This window comes from Chionomys nivalis, chromosome 8 (assembly GCF_950005125.1).
Source record: "Chionomys nivalis chromosome 8, mChiNiv1.1, whole genome shotgun sequence".
Lineage (NCBI taxonomy): Eukaryota > Metazoa > Chordata > Mammalia > Rodentia > Cricetidae > Chionomys > Chionomys nivalis.
The window spans coordinates 45912387-45931414 of NC_080093.1; the positions used below are offsets into that span (position 1 = coordinate 45912387).

General features: G+C 45.6%; 1 protein-coding gene across 2 annotated transcripts; it reads left to right on the forward strand.

Moving 5' to 3' along the window:
• Positions 1 to 204: 204 nt before the first annotated feature.
• Positions 205 to 7142, forward strand: Tmem138 (transmembrane protein 138). Of its 2 annotated transcripts, none has more exons than XM_057779973.1 (5): positions 205 to 560; positions 1653 to 1920; positions 2147 to 2318; positions 6260 to 6335; positions 6563 to 7142. In XM_057779973.1, exons 2-5 carry the CDS (start codon positions 1793 to 1795, stop codon positions 6673 to 6675), a joined length of 489 nt encoding a protein of 162 aa, XP_057635956.1. In that variant the 5' UTR covers positions 205 to 560; positions 1653 to 1792; the 3' UTR covers positions 6676 to 7142. The 2 variants fall into 2 exon arrangements, with proteins under 2 accessions (XP_057635956.1, XP_057635955.1); XM_057779972.1 differs by having other exon boundaries at positions 1749 to 1920.
• The last annotated feature ends 11886 nt before the right edge of the window (positions 7143 to 19028 follow it).

Below are 19028 nucleotides of genomic sequence, written 5' to 3' on the forward strand. Positions count from 1 at the left end.
TCCCGAGAACATTAATGCCGGGGTTCACAGCCTCTCGCCTGGGAGAACGGGAGGACTCGGCGGAGGGTAGGGCCCATGGAGCGAAGGCCCAAACACGGCGGATAATTAGCTGTCTACTTCCGGAATTTAAAGTCGGCTTCCGGAAGCCGAGGCTGGGTTCCCATGACAACCTACTTTTTTTTTTTCTTTGAGGTGAGTGTAGATGATAAATCGAGCATAAAGTGGCCAGAAGACAGATTTTTTTTTTGTTGCTGTTGCTTTTGCTATGGGCTTTTTGCCGAGGCATTCCGGTTTGTGAGAGGATTGGGAAGGGTAAGGAAAACCTCGTTAAACTGGAGGGTGATCGTCTGCGTAGCTAAAGGGAGGAGTGTTTCTCAGGGATGCTCACAGTGACCGTCGATGGAGCCTAAGTGGTGTGTTTGGCCCTACTCGCGATCTGGAGAAAATGACTTGAATTCCTGTATCCCTGCCTTTCGCCAGGGGATAATTCTTTCCTACCATGCTGATTGTTGGGAGGATTAAAGAAAATTCTCTTGGTCAACAAGATTATCCTGGCGCAGGTACCTAGGAGAGAGATTATGAGTGAAAACTCAAACCCAGGGTGCTACACTCATATATCCGATTGCATGGGGCTTTTCCACCGCGGGAGATAAACAGGGCATGGACCCCTCAAAACCTCTGCATGCACTAACCTGGCTGCTTCTCAAGTCCAGGCAGTAAGTAAGGTTGTAATATATGCTCATTTTCTCCTGCCGCTGTGTTTCTGTCATAATCTTAATAAGCTCTTCTAGGAAAGGACTGTGTTCTCTTAAGAGAACATACCCTCCACCTTCTTAAACATCACTCTTATCAGTTATGAAATAGGCTGGCTGTACAGTGTCTCCATCAGAACACCGCTCTGCCACTTACTGGCTGTGTAATCCTGATCAAATAAGTTACCTTTCATGAATTGGGGAAAGTACTTCCTTATGAGATTATTATAAGAAGTAATATCTGTGATGGAAACAGTTCCCAGTGTTGCATGTAATATATAAGGATTTATTACTATAACTATTACTACTACCACATGACCAGGCTGCCACTTCTCCGAAGCACCTGTAAATATTCCTGGTTAGACTTGTGCATTTGTCAAGTGTGGTCAGGCAGTCCTGGAAAACAAGCACTTGGGAAGCTGAGCAGGAGGATCAAGAATTCTAGACCAGCTGGGGCTACATAGCAAGATCTGGTTAAAAAAAAAAAAAGAAAAGAAAGAGGGAAGGAAGGGAAAAGAAAAGAGCTGTATATTTCAAAGGATTCAGGCATGGAGAAAAGTCTGATGTTATTAGTCTCTAGAAAGAATAACAAGTTGAGGTACAGTGGGGCAGAGTCAGGATGGGCGTGGTTTGGTTTTGTCTTGTTTTGTCTGAAGAAGAGGCTTGGCTAGCATAACCCAGGCTAGCTCAAACTCTCAAGCCTCTTGTTTCTGGCTCCTGAATATTGTGATCACAAGTGTGTGCCACTATGCCTGGCTTTAGCTGGCTTTTCGTTTTCTTTATTGTTTTGTTTTCTTGGTGTTTTGCATACTGATGCTCAGTAAATGTTTAATCCTAGGCTTCTGATATTGCCTTCCCTGCCCATCCTCCTCCCTCCTTGATTCTCTCCCCTCCAAACAGGTCCTTGCATTAGAGCTGGGGAAACAGCTCTGATTTGAAAAAACTAGACATCTCTCTCCAAGTACCTGGCAGAGAACCACAAGTTATTTTCTACAGAGCTGTGGAATGTGCACTTGGAAGTCCCACAAAGCAGACAGAAGATGCTCCAAACCAGCAACTACAGCCTGGTGCTCTCGCTGCAGTTCCTGCTGCTGTCCTATGACCTGTTTGTCAACTCCTTCTCCGAGCTCCTCCGAAGGGCTCCTGTCATCCAGCTGGTGCTTTTCATGTGAGTATGGGAGACAGGCTAGAGAGCCGAATCCAGTGTGTCAGCTCTGACTGTCACACTTGAGCATTTTTAAAGTCATTAGTGTGTCCAGAGTCTGTGCTGTCAGGAGGTTTGGGGCGACAGTCACAGAGAAGAACGGATCTCACAGCGTCCCTTAGAACTTAGGGCCACTCTGAAGTACTCGCATAACCCCCACTTGGCTATACTTTGTTTTATGTGTCTACAGCATCCAGGATATTGCAATCCTCTTCAACATCATCATAATTTTCCTCATGTTCTTCAACACCTTCGTCTTCCAGGCTGGCCTGGTCAACCTCCTGTTCCATAAGTTCAAAGGAACCATCATTCTGACCTCTGTGTACCTCGCTCTCAGCATCTCCCTTCATGTCTGGGTCATGGTAAGAGTGAAAGCTCTCAATTCTTATATATTTAATTTTTAAAATTTATATATATAGCTATTGTGCTGTGTCCATGTGTAGATGGTTAGAGGTGTGGGGGCCAAAGGATAACTTTCTCAGTTCTCTTCTTCTATCATGTAGGCTCTGAGGATTAAACTGAGGTCATCAGGCCTGGCAACAAATGCCCCCAACCGCTGAGCTATCTCTCACCGGCCCTTTCATATCTTTAAAGAGCTAGAAATAGCTGAGCAGGGTGGCTAAAACATGTCATCCTAGCACCCTGTCGGCCAAGGCAGGAGGATTACCACAAATTCAAGGCCATCCTGAGCTACAGAGTCAAATTCTAGGCCAGCCTGGGCTATAGTATAAAACCCTGTCTCAAGAGGGGGAAAAAAGCAAAATGTGGTAGTATATACCTGTAATCTTAGTTCTCTAAAGGCCACAGCAAGTTCAGTCTGGGCTACATGGAAGTCCACAAGCAAGCTTGGCTGAGCCACTTTTCCAACTCAGAACCTTGAAGCCAAAATGAGCACACAACTGGCTGGAGAGATGGCTCAGCCGTTATGAGCCCTGAGCACTTAGATCTGGATTTGGCTCTTAGCACCCACATCAGATGGTTCACAACTCTTTGTAACTTCAATTCTTCTTCTCTCTCTCTCTTTTGTATGTGTATGTGTTTTGTTTTTGTTTTTTGAAACAGGGTTTTGCTGTAGTTTTAGAGCTTGTTCTGGAACTAGCTCTTGTAAACATGGCTGGCCTCGAACTCACAGAGATCCGCCTGCCTTTGCCTCCCGAGTGCTGGGATTAAAGGCATGTGCCACCACTGCCCGGCTGTAACTTCAATTCTAAGGGATCCAATTCTGGCCTCTGATTGCACTGGCAAATACATGGTACACATTTACACACAGCACTCATACATACACATAAAAGTAAGTCAATTGCCAGACATGCCAGTAATTGGGAGGCAGAGGTAGGCAGATCTCTGTAAACTAGAGGCCAGCCTGGACTACAAAGATAGTTCCAGGCCAGACAGAACTACATAGTGTTATATCCCATGCCAAACAAACAAATCTCTCTCTTTTTAAAGAAGTATATGAAAAACATGAGATACACAAAGAGATGGAAGAATTAGGAATGCAGAAATCAGAAGTCATGAAAATCAGATCTGATCTGGTATCTTTGTGAGATAGATGCTTTATATTCAAGCTGTTGATATGATTAAATCCTACACACACAAATGTTTGATTTAAAACAAAAACAAAAACAAAACACCAGAAAGAAGATAGTACGGGCTAGGGACGAGAACTCCGTGGCAGGGCTCAGTGCCCTGGGTCTGATCAAACCCTGTCCTGCCAGAAGAATATGCAAGTAGAAGTCTCTATCATTTGGAAACTCCGGTAGAAGGCGGGCAGATGGTGTCTGGGCTGGAGTAAACATGTGGCAGTTCATAAGGCACTTTGACAGCTTTCTGTCTTCAGGAATCCAGGGACTTTTCTATTGGTAGCAGTCAGTTTACCTTTGCTCCAGATAGGCCTACCAGGGTGAAAACAGGAAGTCGTGTCTGTTTTGTCATCCACTGTGTGGGTAGGTGGGTGTTGATGGGGGATATTAGGTGTTAGTGTCCTGTGGTTAATATTACAGGCATTGGTTGTTTCTGGGAAGCAGCCACCCAAGAGTGTTGCTTCCCTTTATGCTCTGAGTCCCCACAAACTCAATCCCCAAGATGCTTCTCTTTAGTTTTCCTATAGGCTCCAGATCAGATCCAGTTCTCATGGTTTCAGATTGCTTTTTTATATAATTTGAAAATTTATGTTAGTGTGTGTGCGTGCACGTGTCTGTGTGTGTGTGTGTGTGTGTGTGTGTGTGTAGGCAGAGTTTTTTGTCAGAACCACAATCAGCTCTGTTTCACCAGCTGCTTCCCAAATAATCATTCAGAGATTTATTATTAATTATAAATGTTTGACCTGTAGCTCAGGCTTATTACTAACTAGCTCTTACAACTTAAATTAACCCATTTCTGTTGATCTCTGTGCTGCCCCAAGGCTTGTGACTTTTACTTCTCCTGCATGTTCTGCTTTTTTTCCTGTCTGGCTAGCGACTCCTCGACTCCAGCCCTCCTCCTTTCCAGCATTGTCTCTGCTCCCCAAATCCTGCCTGGCTATTAGCCAATCAGTTTTTTATTAACAATGGGAGCAACAAGGTACAAATGGATTATTTCACAGCATGTGTGTGCACCTGAGTGTGCACAGGTGCTCCAGAAGGTGTTTGATCTGTAGCTGGAGTTACAGGGAATTGTGAGACACCCAATGTGGGCGCTGGGAACTGAACTCTGGTCCTCTGTAAAAGCAGCAAATGCTCTTAACCATTGAGCTAGCTTTCTAGCCCCCATCTCCTTCCATTTTTGCATTTATATGGGTTCTGGGAAGGTCTTGCAGGCCCTTATCATTCAGGTTTCTTCTCTTTTACAAATTTCTTCCATTGTTTGGATAGCTCATGTATCTCTCTCTTTTTTTTTTTTTTTTTTTTTTTTTTTTTGATTTTTTTTAGAGACAGGGTTTCTCTGTGGTTTTGGAGCCTGTCCTGGAACTAGCTCTTGTAGACCAAGCTGGTCTCAAACTCACAGAGATCCGCCTGCCTCTGCCTCCCAAGTGCTGGGATTAAAGGCGTGTACCACCACCGCCCGGCCGCTCATGTATCTCTTATATGCTTATTTTGCTGAAGTTTATTAAAATCCCTGACTCTGAGTTAGGGGTGTGTCTCGGGAGGTAGAGCCCTAACCTAGAATTTGGGAGCCCTGGCCTTGGTTCTCAAAACCACAAACAAAACAAAACAGAACCTTGGTGTCCAGTCACTTTTTTGCTTATCATTAGACCCATGGTGTGAGCACCCCTGGGACCGCAGAGAAGCAGCGGAGCTCATAGGAATGGGTGCCACTGGGGCCGCAGAGAAGCTGAGATCTCACAGGAAAGTAGCAGAGCAGTAGACAAGGGGCTTCCTCTATCAGAGTCTCTGGTCTGCTTGCTGGAGCCTGTGTTCAGACTGTTGATGTGATTAAGCCTGAGCCTAAATGCAGGCTGGACAGTGAGAAGGAAAGTCCTGAGATCATTTCTCCTTGACAAAGGCAATAGAGTGGAAGGAGATAAATTCCTCAGTTCAAGCTTAGAGGAGATACCTTTGGAGCAAAAAAAAAATTAATGGGGCAGAGGCCAGCTGAGAGCTGGTAAGATGGCTAAACAGGTAAAGGAACTTGCTGCCAAGCTTAATGTCCTGAGTTTGATCCCTGGGACCTACACGATGGAAGCAGAGAACTGACTTCACACATTGTCTTCTGTCTCTGCATACATGCTATGGCACACTGGTGCCTGTACACACACACACACACACACACACACACACACAATTCTTTTTAGTTAAAAAAAATTTTAAGACAGGGTCTTACTGCTATAGTTTTGATTTGCCTGGACTCACTATTGTAGGCCAGGCTACCCTCAGATTTACAGCAATCTGCCTGCTTCTGCCTCCTAAGTGCTGGAATTAAAAGGTACCACTATGCCCAGCCAAAAATTCTATTTATTTACTTTATGTCTATGAGTGTTTGCCTGCATATGTGCAGCTTGTGCAGGCCTTGGGTCCACAGAGGCCAGAAGAGAGCATTGAATCCCCTGTAACTAGAGTTATAGGAGGTTGTGAGCCATCATATAGGTTCTAGGAACTGAACCTAGGTTGATGCTCTTAACCACTTAACCATCTTTCCAGCCCCAGAAAAAAAAATTTTAAGGAAGAGTTTGAGGCTCCCTTGAGAAATATAATTTTAGCTTATGAAAAGGAAGTAAGGTTAGCCCAATTTTCAACCAAGTGTCTTTGCTGCAGCTAAGCAGATTGGAGATATAATCGGTTCACATGGCCTTCAACCTTTCCCTTTCTGCTCATGTCTCCTTTAGAACTTGCGATGGAAAAATTCCAACAGCTTCATTTGGACAGATGGACTTCAAACACTATTTGTGTTCCAGAGACTAGGTGAGAAGTGGAGCAGCCTTGGGGCCTGCTGTGTCTCTGGGGCACAGCCTCGATCCTGGCTTTCCAGGGATGCTTGGGATAGGCACACACAAAGGGAAGAGGAAGAGCTGCCCCTGCTCTTCCTGGGAGACAGGGAAAAGCGCTGGGGTGGTGCTAGGGCTGCCTGGGCTTCCCCTGCAGGGGACTCTGGGGACGCCCCTGAGGCTGCCCTCTGCTTTTGTCTTCAGCGGCTGTGCTGTACTGCTACTTCTACAAGCGGACAGCTGTGAGGCTGGGCGACCCCCGCTTCTACCAGGACTCACTGTGGCTGCGAAAGGAGTTCATGCAAGTCCGAAGGTGACCGCTTCATGTCCTGTGGATGAATGCCTTTCCTTCCTGGTAGAAGCCGCCTGGGCTGCTCTCCAGGGAAGGACATGGACGTCCTAGGACATGCTCAGCCTTCAGGAAGGAGGACTCTCCAGGCATGGTTGGAAACCGAGGCAGGAGAACTGCTGTGAGTTCGGCTACCCTGGGCCTACCTAGTGAGTTCTAGGATAGCCTGCAGGAGGAGACTCTCTCAAAAAGAACACCTTCCCTATTCCAAATTAAAGTTGTTTCCCTGAGACCATAGGACAAAGGGCAATCTTGCCTCCTACCTCTGTCCATCCAGTCTCTTCTCCCCCTGCTCTCCTGATACCGTACCTGAGTGACTGGGGGCTGCAGACAATGCCGGCATGTCCTCCTGACTGACCACACCTTGGTCCTTTAGATTTTATACCCAGGTACTTTTTTATAGTTCTAAAAGGTAATAAATTGAATTCTTGTTTTCATAAATGGTAAAGTCTGTCTGTCCAAGGTGTTTTCATGGTGAAGAGGTGTACCGAGTCAGAGAGCCTCAGCATCTCTTTGACCCATGGGTAGATCGAATTGTAAACTATATAGAGATGCACACTGGGCTACAGTAAGAAGACTGTCTCAAACAAAACAAAACGAAAGAGTTCTGGTACTTCTTTGGAAAGTCAAGTTCCAGGTTTCTGTGCTTCCTTCAGATTCTATGCTTAATAGAAGCTAAAATTGCCCTCAGGAGAAAAAAAAATGCTCCAGAGCCTGTTTGGCAAAGGAAAGTTTTAAAATTTCTATGCTATTTTATTTATTTATTTTTTTAATTTTTTTTGGGGGGGGGGGGTTTCGAGACAGGGTTTCTCTGTGGCTTTGGAGCCTGTCCTGGAACTAGCTCTTGTAGACCAGGCTGGTCTCGAACTCACAGAGATCCGCCTATTTATTTATTTATCGGTGGGGAGTTTCAAGACAAGGTTTCTCTGTGTAGCCTTGGCTATCCTGGAACTAGCTCTATAGACCATGTTGGCTTTGAACTCACAAAGATACTTTTGCCTCTGCCTCCCTAGTGCTGGGTTTAAAGGCATGCACCATCACCACCTGGCTGTATGCTACTTTCTTTCTTTCTTGTTTTTTTTAAAGATTTATTTATTTATTATGTATACAACATTCCTTCCATGTACACCTGCACACCAGAAGGGGGCACCAGATCTCATTACAGATGGCTGTAAGCCACCATGTGGTTGCTGGGAATTGAACTCAGGACCTCAGGAAGAGCAGTCAGTGCTCTTAACTGCTGAGCCATCTCGCCAGCCCCTGTATGCTACTTTCTATTGCTAGAGAAACATGTAACAAACCATCCCCAAACTCGGGAGTAAGCACCCCTCTGAATTGGCCGGCACATGGTGGGGTTCAGCTGATCTGGACTGGTAGGGGTAATTGCAGCTGGGCCTGCTCAGGTCTGTTTGTGGTCAGCTGTGATAATCTTGGACGTTTAACTGGACTAACCTAGGATGACCTCAGGAGGAATAACAGTTTACTGTGGGTCTTAATGACTCACAGCAGCAGACTGCTGGGTCTGTGCACATGACGGTGGCCTAAGAGCAGGAAAAAACATGTCCCATTGTATTCAGAGGTCAGTCCTCTGTTTCAGTTCTCAGTGGTCAAAACAAGTCATGTGACCTAAAAGAAGGTCCAAGTAGAAAGCAGCACAAAGTTTCAAGGTGGAAGGTCTGGAAAGGACTGGGAGTGTGGCTCAGTGCTAGAACATGAACATAGCATGTGCTGGAGCATGAGCACGGCATGTGCTGGGCAATTGCTGGAGCATGAGCACGGCATGTGCTGGAGCATGAGCACAGCACGTGCACAGCCCTGGCTTTGCTCCCCAGCACCAGAAGAGAGCATGACCGCAGCCAAGGACGAAGAACCGCACCTCAGCTGTGAGGAACGCACGGGACGTTTAACAGGGGCTAACACACTGAAAGGGTCAGGTAGCGAACTGGTGCTGAGAGCAGCTGGACGGTGACACAGACGCAGGACTGAAGCCACAGATGCTACAGGACCTGAACGAAACCAGCAGTGTTCTAGAAAAACTAGTGTGTACACTGAACTTTTAGTTTTTTATTTACATATGTCACAAAATACTCTTGACTTTTTCCATACAAAAATTTTACCGAAATTTTGAAGGTAGAAGCCTGGACCCTGGCAGCTCTGATGAGCAATCTGGGCTCAGCTACCTGTTCTCAGTACACCAGTTTAGGAGACAAGCAGCAGTGAAAAGCAAAGCCGAGATTATCCAGTGTAGTCACATTGAACGAGGACCAATAAAGGGGTCTAGTAACCCTCCAAGTTCATCTTTTTTTTTTTTTTTTTTTTTTTTTTGGTTTTTCGAGACAGGGTTTCTCTGTAGTTTTGGAGCCTGTCTTGGAACTAGCTCTTGTAGACCAGGCTGGTCTCGAACTCACAGAGATCCGCCTGCCTCTGCCTCCCAAGTGCTGGGATTAAAGGAGTGCGCCACCACCGCCCGGCCTCCAAGTTCATCTTTAGAGTATTGGATATGGAGTTCAAGTTTAAATAGAAACGGATGCAAGAGGGCTCAGCAGTTAGAGGGCATGCTGTTTTTCCAGAGGACCTGAATTGTTTCCAACTCACAACTGCCTGTGATCCCAGCCCCAGAGGGATCCAGCACTTCTTCTTTTTTTTTTTTTTTTTTTTGGTTTTTCGAGACAGGGTTTCTCTGTGGCTTTGGAGCCTGTCTTGGAACTAGCTCTGTAGACCAGGCTGGTCTCGAACTCATAGAGATCCGCTTGCCTCTGCCTCCCAAGTGCTGGGATTAAAGGCATGCGCCACCATCGCCCGGCGGGATCCAGCACTTCTGACCTCTGAAGACACAACTGCAGCCCTCCACACACACATTCTTATTATTTTTTAAATTTAAATAGAGAGCAAGAAAAGTATATAACAAAGCAGCCCTGGTCAGGTGTCTCCCGCCCTTCATTGACCCATCATTATCTTGCTCTGGTTGTCCTGCAGGGAAGGAAGTCTGACAAGTTGGCAGAGCTGTGTGAAGTCTTCTCCGGGAAAGCAAGTGCTTCAGCCTTTTTCTTCCCTCTGCATGAGATTCCTGGGGGAAGTTTGATTCTTTGGGTTTCATGCTTTGCATAGTCTGAAAGCACAAATGCCTCTTTAAAATTACCCTCCCAGCACTCAAGAGACAGAGGCAGAGGCAGGCAGATCTCTGGGTTTGAATCCAGTCTGGTCTCTAGACCAAGTTCCTGGATAGCCAGGCCTACACAGAGAAACCCTGTCTCGAAAAACAAAAAGCAAAAATTTCCTCTCCTGTGAGATGGCTACAAAAATGTCAAAGCCACTTAAAAATATCCAAAGTGTTGTTAAGAAGTAAACAAACATAGGCTGGATTTGGTATAAGGCCACAGTTTGTTACCTTCTGCTTTAGATCTGAGCCCAGCTTGGGCATCAGTAATACCCAGGCCCAAAATAAAAAAAGGCCTGGGAAGATGGCTCAGTGGGTAAAAGTGCTTGCTATACAAGCCTGGGGACCCGAATTAAATCCCTAGAATCCACATAAAAAGCCAGATAAGGGGGCTGGAGAGATGGCTCAGAGGTTAAGAGCATTGCCTGCACTTCCAAAGGTCCTGAGTTCAATTCCCAGCAACCACATCATGGCTCACAGCCATCTGTAATGAGGTCTGGTGCCCTCTTCTGGACTACAGGCATACATGCAGACAGAATATTGTATACATAATAAATATTTAAAAAAAAAAAAAGCCAGATAAGGGCACTGGAAGGATGGCACGGCAGTTAGAGCACTTAGGGCTCTTTAGAGGAGCAGGGTTTAATTCTCAACACCCACATGGTGGCTCACAACCAACGTCTGTGACTCAAGTTCCAGGGCATTCAGCGCCCTCTTCTGTTCTTCACACGTACACAAATGGTGCACAGACATACATGCGCCAAAACACCCATATACATAAAAATAAAATGTTTAAATTTTTTAATTAAAAATAATTATTTCACCTTATGTGTATTTTGCCTGTCTGTGCACCATGTGAATGCTTGCAGCTCACAGGAACCAGGAGAGGGTGTCAGATTCCCTGGAACTGAAGTGACAGACAGTTCTAAACTGCCATGTGTGTGCAGGGAATCTAACCTGCGCCCTCTGGAAGAACAGTCAGTGCTCTTGACTGCTGAGCCATCTAGACAGCTCCAGGACATTTCTGTTTAAGCTAAAGGAGTTCTGCAATTCCAGAACTCGTTTGGGGGATGGGAAGTAGAGACAGGAGAGTCACACCGTACCTTTTATCAAAAGTTCAATGGCAGAAACAACAGGAGACACCCTGCCTTAAAAACAAGGTGGAGAGATGGCCTAGTGCTTAAGAAAAAATACTCTTCCAGAGGACTTGGGAGTGGTTTTCCTCACCCACCTCAGGGGGCTCACGCATCTGTAACTCCCGCTCCAGGGAGAGCCAATGCTTTCTGCCCCCTGCAGGCACTGCGTGCATATAGCACACAAATTCACACAGGCACACACATAAATTAAAAGGAAAAAGGCAAGAGAAAACTGATTCCCCAAAAGCTGTCCTGTAACCTTCACAGTTCCTAGGCATAGGGATACTTTCCCCACCCTTTCACACACACATACACAAAATAAATAAAATCTAATAAATAAATAAATAAATAGGCAGAATGTACGGACAAATGCCAGAAATAAAAACGAAATTGCCCTAACAATAAACCCTACCTGACTACTTGGAGCCTGACTCGTGTCATGTAATGCCTTCATAGAAACATCGAGAGCTTAATGCCCAATGACCCAAGGCCTTGTCCCAAATGTCCAGTCTCAAGAAAGATAACCTGATGTAAAACTTACAACTTAACAAGATCATGAGACTTACCCCTGTAGACAAGGATCCCGCACAAATGGCACAGGAGATAAAGCCAAGCAACTCCCCTTAACTGTATAAAAGAACCCGCACTCTTGCTCTCTCTGGTGGGGAAATATGAGAATTCACCCACTTCTCTTCCTCTTTCCCATGTCAGCCGAACATGATAGTGTACACACACTTGTGGTCCCAAACCACTTGTGCACTGGGGGGTTGGGAAAAACTGAGACAGGAGGATTACTGTTGTTGGGTGTTGGTTTTTTCATTCCCTACTCCTTACTCTTTTGAGGGGCCGGCCACCCAGCTACCAAATAAATACACTCACGGTGACTTATTATTTCTTATAAATGTTCAGCCTTTGCTTGGCTTGTTTCTAGGCAGTTTTTCTTAAATTATCCCATCTATTTTTCTGCCTCTGGACTTTTAGCTTTCTTTAGTTCTATATACCCTTTCTTTCTCTCTCTCTCTCTCTCTCTCTCTCTCTCTCTCTCTCTCTCTCTCTCTCTCTCTTCTTTCTTTCTTTCTTTCTCCATTGCTGGTTGTGTAACAGGGTGACTGGCCCCTTCTTTTCTTGCTCCTTCCTCTCCTCCCAGATTTCTCCTTCTATTTATTCTCTCTGCCTGCCAGCCCCGCCTGTCCTTTCTCCTGTCTCGCTATTGGCCGGTCAGCTCTTTATTAGACCATCAGGTGTTTTAGACAGGGAAAGAATCACAGCTTCACGGAGTTAAACAAATGCAGCATAAACAAAAGTAACACACCTTAAAATAATATTTTTTGTTTGTTTGTTTTTGTTTTTCAAGACAGGGTTTCTCTGTGGCTTTGGAGCCTGTCCTGGAACTAGCTCTTGTAGACCAGGCTGGTCTCGAACTCACAGAAATCCGCCTGCCTCTGCCTCCCGAGTGCTGGGATTAAAGGCATGCACCACCATCGCCCGGTTTATATTATTCTACAACAGATTACTGTGAGTTCAAGGCCAGCTCAGTATATATAGTGAGTTTTAGGCCATACTGAACCATGCAGTGAGACTCAATAGGATCCTGGTCTGGTAATTACTGTTTCTCAGCCTGACTTGGAACATCCAGACACAATGCATAAGGTGCTGGCCTTGAATCCTGCAATTGAAAGGAATGATCTTAAATGATAACAAAGTTACATCTGCATTCATCATACCTTTGCCTGTGCAATAAAAAGAGATAAAGATGGAGTGAATAGCCTGATTTAGAATCTTTTGGTAAAAGCTTGTAGCTCTCTTGGCAGGAGATGTTCTAAAGAGAGACAGTTCCTCTCCCATAGGCTATTGGAACAATGAATCCTGAAGAATGAAAATTTCCTCAGGAATCTCATGCAAAGGGAAGAGAAGTGCTGAATCAAGAGAAGGCACTTGCCTTCCAGGAAGACATTGCACACATTTTAATAACTGGTCAAACCACCTTGCGGGACAGACCACACTTCAACCAGGTTACCTTACTTAGGTATACCTCTTGCTCTCTGTTTAAACTAAAACCTTGACTCAGACTTGGGGGTCACTGGGCTCCTCTCTTTTTTCCTCTTCTTAGTGTGGCCCACATTAAATATTGTGGTGGCTTGAATAAGAGTGGCCCCATAGGCTCCTGTTTTTGAGTGCCAGGGAGTGGCACTATTTGAAAGGATTAGGAGGTGTGGCCTTGCTGGAAGAAGTGTGTCACTGGGGGTGGGCTTTGAGGTTTCTTTTCTCCTGCTGCCTGTGGATCCAGATGTAGAATCCTCCGCTACTTCTCCAGCATCATGTCTGCCAGTGTGCTGCCATGCTCGCCATCATGACAATGGACTAAACCTCTGAAACTATGAGTAAGCCCCCGTAAGAAAGTATAAAATATTTTATTTTGTAAGAGTTGCCTTGTTCATAGCGTCACTTCACAGCAACAGAACACTAAGACAAATGAATCTCTGCTTTTCATTATTATTGGTTTCGGTTTGGTTGTTTTTTGAGATTTTGTTTTATTTTATTTTTGATTTTCGAGACAGGGTTTCTCCGTAGCTTTTTTTTGGTTCCTGTCCTGGAACTAGCTCTTGTAGACCAGGCTGGTCTCGAACTCACAGAGATCCGCCTGCCTCTGCCTCCCGAGTGCTGGGATTAAAAGGCGTGCGCCACCACCACCCGGCTGAGATTTTATTTAATTTAATTAATTTATTTATTTATTTTGGTTTTTTCGAGACAGGGTTTCTCTGTGGTTTTGAAGCCTGTCCTGGAACTAGCTCTTGTAGACCAGGCTGGTCTTGAACTCACAGAGATCCGCCTGCCTCTGCCTCCCAAGTGCTGGGATTAAAGGCGTGCGCCACCACCGCCCGGCCTGAGATTTTATTTTAAATGTATGAATATTTTTCCTGTACCTATGTCTGTGCACAATGGTGTGCAATGCTCCCAGAAGCCAGAAAAGGGTGTCAGATATACTGGAAATGAATTTTGGACAGTTGTGAGCCACCACATGGTGCTGAGAATTGAACCAGGTCCTCTGGAACAGCAGTCAGTGCTCTCAACTACTGAGCCATCTCTCTAGCCCCTATTACTGGGGGCTTTATTTTGCATACTGGGAACAAGACACACAGTCTACTTTGCTGGGATAACCAGAGCCCAGACTTTATCCCTCTCTCTCTCTCTCTCTCTCTCTCTCTCTCTCTCTCTCTCTCTCTCTCTCTCTCTCTTCTTTTCTTTCTTTCTTTTTTTCTTTTTGGTTTTTCAAGGCAGAATTTCTCTGTGAAACTGTCCTGCCTATCCTGGAACTCTGTAGACCATAGACCAAGCTCACAGAGATCTGCCAGAGATCTGCGTGCCTCTGCCTCCCCAGTGCTGGGATTAAAGGTATGTGCCACCACCACCCAGCCAGAGTTTAACCCTTAATGACTCTGGTTACAAACTTTTACAGAAATGTTACAATCTCTTTGCTCATCACAGCCTCTTAAAGATAGTTTTCTTTGTCCCTGAAATGAGTCAGTTCCATTGTTTCCTGTTGTCTTTACAGTATAACGAATTACCTGCTTCTCGAAATATTTACACAGCTGATGGCCTGTGACTTGCTGGTGTGTGTTAGTATGTGCATCTGCTTCCACAGTGGTGAAACAAGAAATGGTGACTGAGGGAGGGAGAGAGGTCTAGTTCCACAGAGACAGGCTCTGCGGCAGGGTCTTTATCCACACTGGCTACTACATAGGGACTCAACTCTATGTCTCAGGAGATTGGGGGGTATAGAGTTATCAACACCACGGGCAGACAGACAAACGGCAGCATGAAGAAGGCTCTGAGGAGAGCTCTGGCCCACATGACAGAGTAGGAGTCCCTTCTTACAGATTTCAGAGGAAGGAGCCGTTTATGACTCAGAGTTGGTGAGTAGTCCACTTCCCAGCACAGCCTGCAGCCAGGCTGTCCCTGACTCCCCTGCAAGGGTCAGGTGAGAGTGGGAGTGGGGGGGCCTCACCTCAAGAAAGTGGGGCAGAAGAGAGGAGAGGCACATCTAGTTGGAGTATGCCTATTGTGCTGGTAGCCTCTGATGACTCCATGCCTGGCCGCCTCAGCCTACAGACTTCCTTGGGGAAGTGAGAATTGAACACCTCTTTTCATGAGATGTGGGCACCTGGGGCACCTGTCAGCCAGTTTCTGAACCAGTGACAGGCTCTCAGTTTCTTTCACAGCATCCGTGAGAAAGAGACTGCTGCAGTGGGCATGGCCTGATTAGCCTCTAGCCTAAAACATAATATTTACGCATTCACATGGTACAGAAATCGAGTGGTGAAAACATTTAAGCCAGTGACACACATCTGTAATCCCAGCCGCTTGGAAGGCAGAGGTAGTCTAGTCAATATAGCAAGATCCTGTCTCAATACATGCATGCATGAATACATACATATTTCATAAGGCTGGAAATACAACTTAGTGGTAAAATGTGCCTAACATGTGAAGCACTGGATTTCATCCTGAGCCCTGCAAAAATGCATAAAAAGGAATACGCCACAATCTCCATTACCATTTCCAATCCCCTTGAGATTCTGTTCCTGCTCCCCTTGACAATCTTTACCTAGTTGTGCAACCCCTTCCCCTTTGGTTAAAAACAGATTTCTCTATGTAGCACAGACAGGTCTTGAACTCAAGAGCCTCCCGCTTCAGCCTCCTGTGTGTTTTGATGTTGTGGAACAGTCTTTTTGCACACTGTAAAGATGTGTCTTTGTCAAGGTACCTTCTGATTGGTTTAATAAAGAGCTGAATGACCAATAGCTAGGCAGGAAGCGGTTAGGCAGGACTTCCCTAGACATAAGAAATACGCCAGAGGACATGGAGGGGAAACATGATGTGTAAGATGGAAGAGAGGTAAAAAGTCATGAAGCAAAATGCAGACAAATGTAAGTGGATTGATTTCAGTTATAGGAGCTAGTGGAACAAGTCTAAGCTACAGGCTGAGCTTTCACAATTAATAATAAGTCTCCATATCATTATTTGGGAGCCGGCAGTACAGAAAAGCCTGCTATATTGTGATGACAAGCGTGTGCTACCATACCATAGGCTTTATTTATAGCCTTCTAACAGACAATATAATAATGTTCAGAAACATTTGTTTTCTTTTATGTGCGCATTTGTCTGTGTGAGGGTGTCAGGTTGCCTGGCACTGGAGTTACAGACAATTGTGAGCTGCCACATGAATTAAACTCAGGTCTTCTGGAAGAGCAGCCAGTGCTTTTAACTGCTGAGCCATCTCTCCAGTCCCAATCAGGAACATTTTAGAAAGAAAAAAAATGTTATAATGCTACCTCAGTCATTTCTTTCAAATCCTTGAGACTATGCATATTTTATAGATACTTGTGATGTGGGTCCATAAAATCTATTCTGGACAGTTCTTAAAACCCTTAAAATAACCAAAGTGGTATCATTTTGGATGTTCCTGAGCTGGAAACCCCTGGATTGCTTCACTCAGTGGGGCTGGCTGTTGGGGAGCCCCTATGATTAGAGGGTTGGGACTTTGAGCCTCACCCAGGCCTCTTGGGGAGGAAGGAGTGCTGAAGATTAAGCCAGTCACCAACTACCAATAATTATTAATGCTCATGCTCATGTGGTGGAAATCCCCCCAGGAGTCCTAAAGGACAGTTTAGAGGCTTCTATTGAAAAAGCGCATCCAGGTGCTATGAGGGTAGTACCCCCTCCCCCACCGGGCGTGGAAGAGCCGCACTCCAATACTTAGCTCCGGAGTTGTGTTGTGTTTTTTGAAAGGGTCTCCGTAGTCCAAGCTAGCTCGGAACTCACTGTATAGCTCAGGCTGACTTCCAACTCATGGTCATTTCCCGGTCTCAGCTTCCTGGGTGCTGGGCTCTTACATGTGAGTCGACACACACAGCTTCTGAGTTGTTCCCTTCTTACTAAACATACGGAGTCAACTATTTGCCTGATTTCTCTGAAACTAAGCATTTCTGAAGGAAGTACAACAACAATAGGGCCTGGGGTCTAGCTCAGTCACCTAGCATGTGACTTAGGTGCAAAAACGTCCCATGTCCAGTTCCCAGTGCTGGGTGCAGGATGCCACCAAAGACAAGGAGAGCAACAATAAAAAAAAAAAAAAAAAAGGTTACATCAACTCTCCAAGCAAGCACCAGCTGTGGACAACTCAGAAAGATAGACGACGAGCACTGGGAGAGATAAGAGATAAATGGAGCCAGTGGAGCCTTGAAGTAACAAATACCAGGCCAGCAAGAGGGCTCACCAGGTAAAGGTGCCTGCAGCCACACCTGTGGACCCAAATTAGATCAGATCTCCAGAACCTAGCTGTGGAAGGAGAGAACTAACTCCTTCAAATTGCCCTCCCCTCCTCTCCCCCCTGTCTCTACACACACACACACACACACACACACACACAACAAACAAATGCATGTTTAATATATTAAAGAAACAAGCTGCTGGGCAGGGGAGGCTGAGACAGGCTGATTTCTGTGAGCTTGAGGCCTGCCTGTGATCAGAAGGAAGGAAAAGAAAAAGAAACAAACAGCTGTTACTGTCATCTGAAAAGAGACTCTGGTATCCCAATCTGGACGTGTTCCTGAAGATAGTCCTTGTCTAACATCCACAAAGCCCTGGGTCTGATCCCCAGCACTGCATAAACTGGATATACTTTGGAGGTATAGCAGAAGGAACAGAAGGTTCCTGCTGTATAGTTGGAAGCCAGTCTGGAATATAAGAAAAGAAATCCTTTCTTAAAAAAAAAAGTTTTTATCTAGTCCTACTTTAAATAGAATGGAGTTATAGAGTTGCTTTCACTAGATAAAACACACAAACAAGTATCATTTTCTCAACAGTCTCAGAGAGAGACGACAGTATCTTAGTATCTCAGTGGGAGAGCACTCCACCCCCAACAGCACACAGACACACAGACAGATAGACAGACAGACACAGACACACATCCTGGAAAGGAGAAGATAGTCTGAACAGACTCTGTGCCCTTTCCTTTGGCTATCAGATTATTCAAACAATAGGTCCCAAAATATGAATTTTCCTAGGATTCCTATGCTGGGGAAGGGGAAATCAGAGAAAAAAATGCTTCCCCCCAAAAGACTTTGCACACTCCACTTTGAAGGACAGACTGCAGCAGAAGCAATGATGAGTCAGGGATGGGCAGGACGACATCTTGACCAGAACTGCTTCGTTATATGCACTCTTGCGCTCTCTTCAAACCTAGACTTCATGTAGGATCTAGAAGATGGCCCTTGGGCAGGGGAATAACCCGACCTGCTTATTCGCTCCTTTTGCCTATTGAATAAATCTTCTTTGTTTTCACTATGATCTCTTTAATTGGTGTACTGAGGATGGATGCCCCAGTGTAGCTTGTTGGGATTGCCAGAGCTCAGAGTGACCCTAACACCTACAGTAACACACACATATATACTGTGTGTATGCATGTTCCCAACTACTGCTGAATCAGAGGGAGCAGAGCCTACCACTGCAGGGTAGGGCTGGTCACAGAAAAACAAGCCAACAATTGCAGGAGCTTTTTCCTGAGCGTATATTTGCTGTTCTTAGTTTGAGCAAGAGGCTAGGAATTCAGGAATGCACCCGGTCACCAAATGAGGCAGTTGAACTGAGTGGCCTCAGAACACGGAGGGACAAAACTGGGGACTTGAGGAGCTCTGGAACATAACAATTTTTGCCCTGAGATGACTCTGAAAAGCAGAGCAAGGTTTCAGGCCGATGGTGCTGATAAGTGGACTCCAACCCCCATCAGAGGGGAGGGTGAAGGATCAGGTCTTACTGGGAAACAGGAGGGAACATGGAGTGAGGTGAGGCAAGATTGCAGTGAGGCATCAGGGGATAACTCAGTGGGAGAGAGCTTGCCCAGCCCAAGGTGCATGAGGCCCTTGGGTCAATCTTCAGAACGATAGCTTAGGAGATGATGTTGCGGTATTGCTTCCATCTTGGTTGGGTTAAGGTGAATCGTTCTCATCTTGTCTAGTAGAGGAAGGAGTG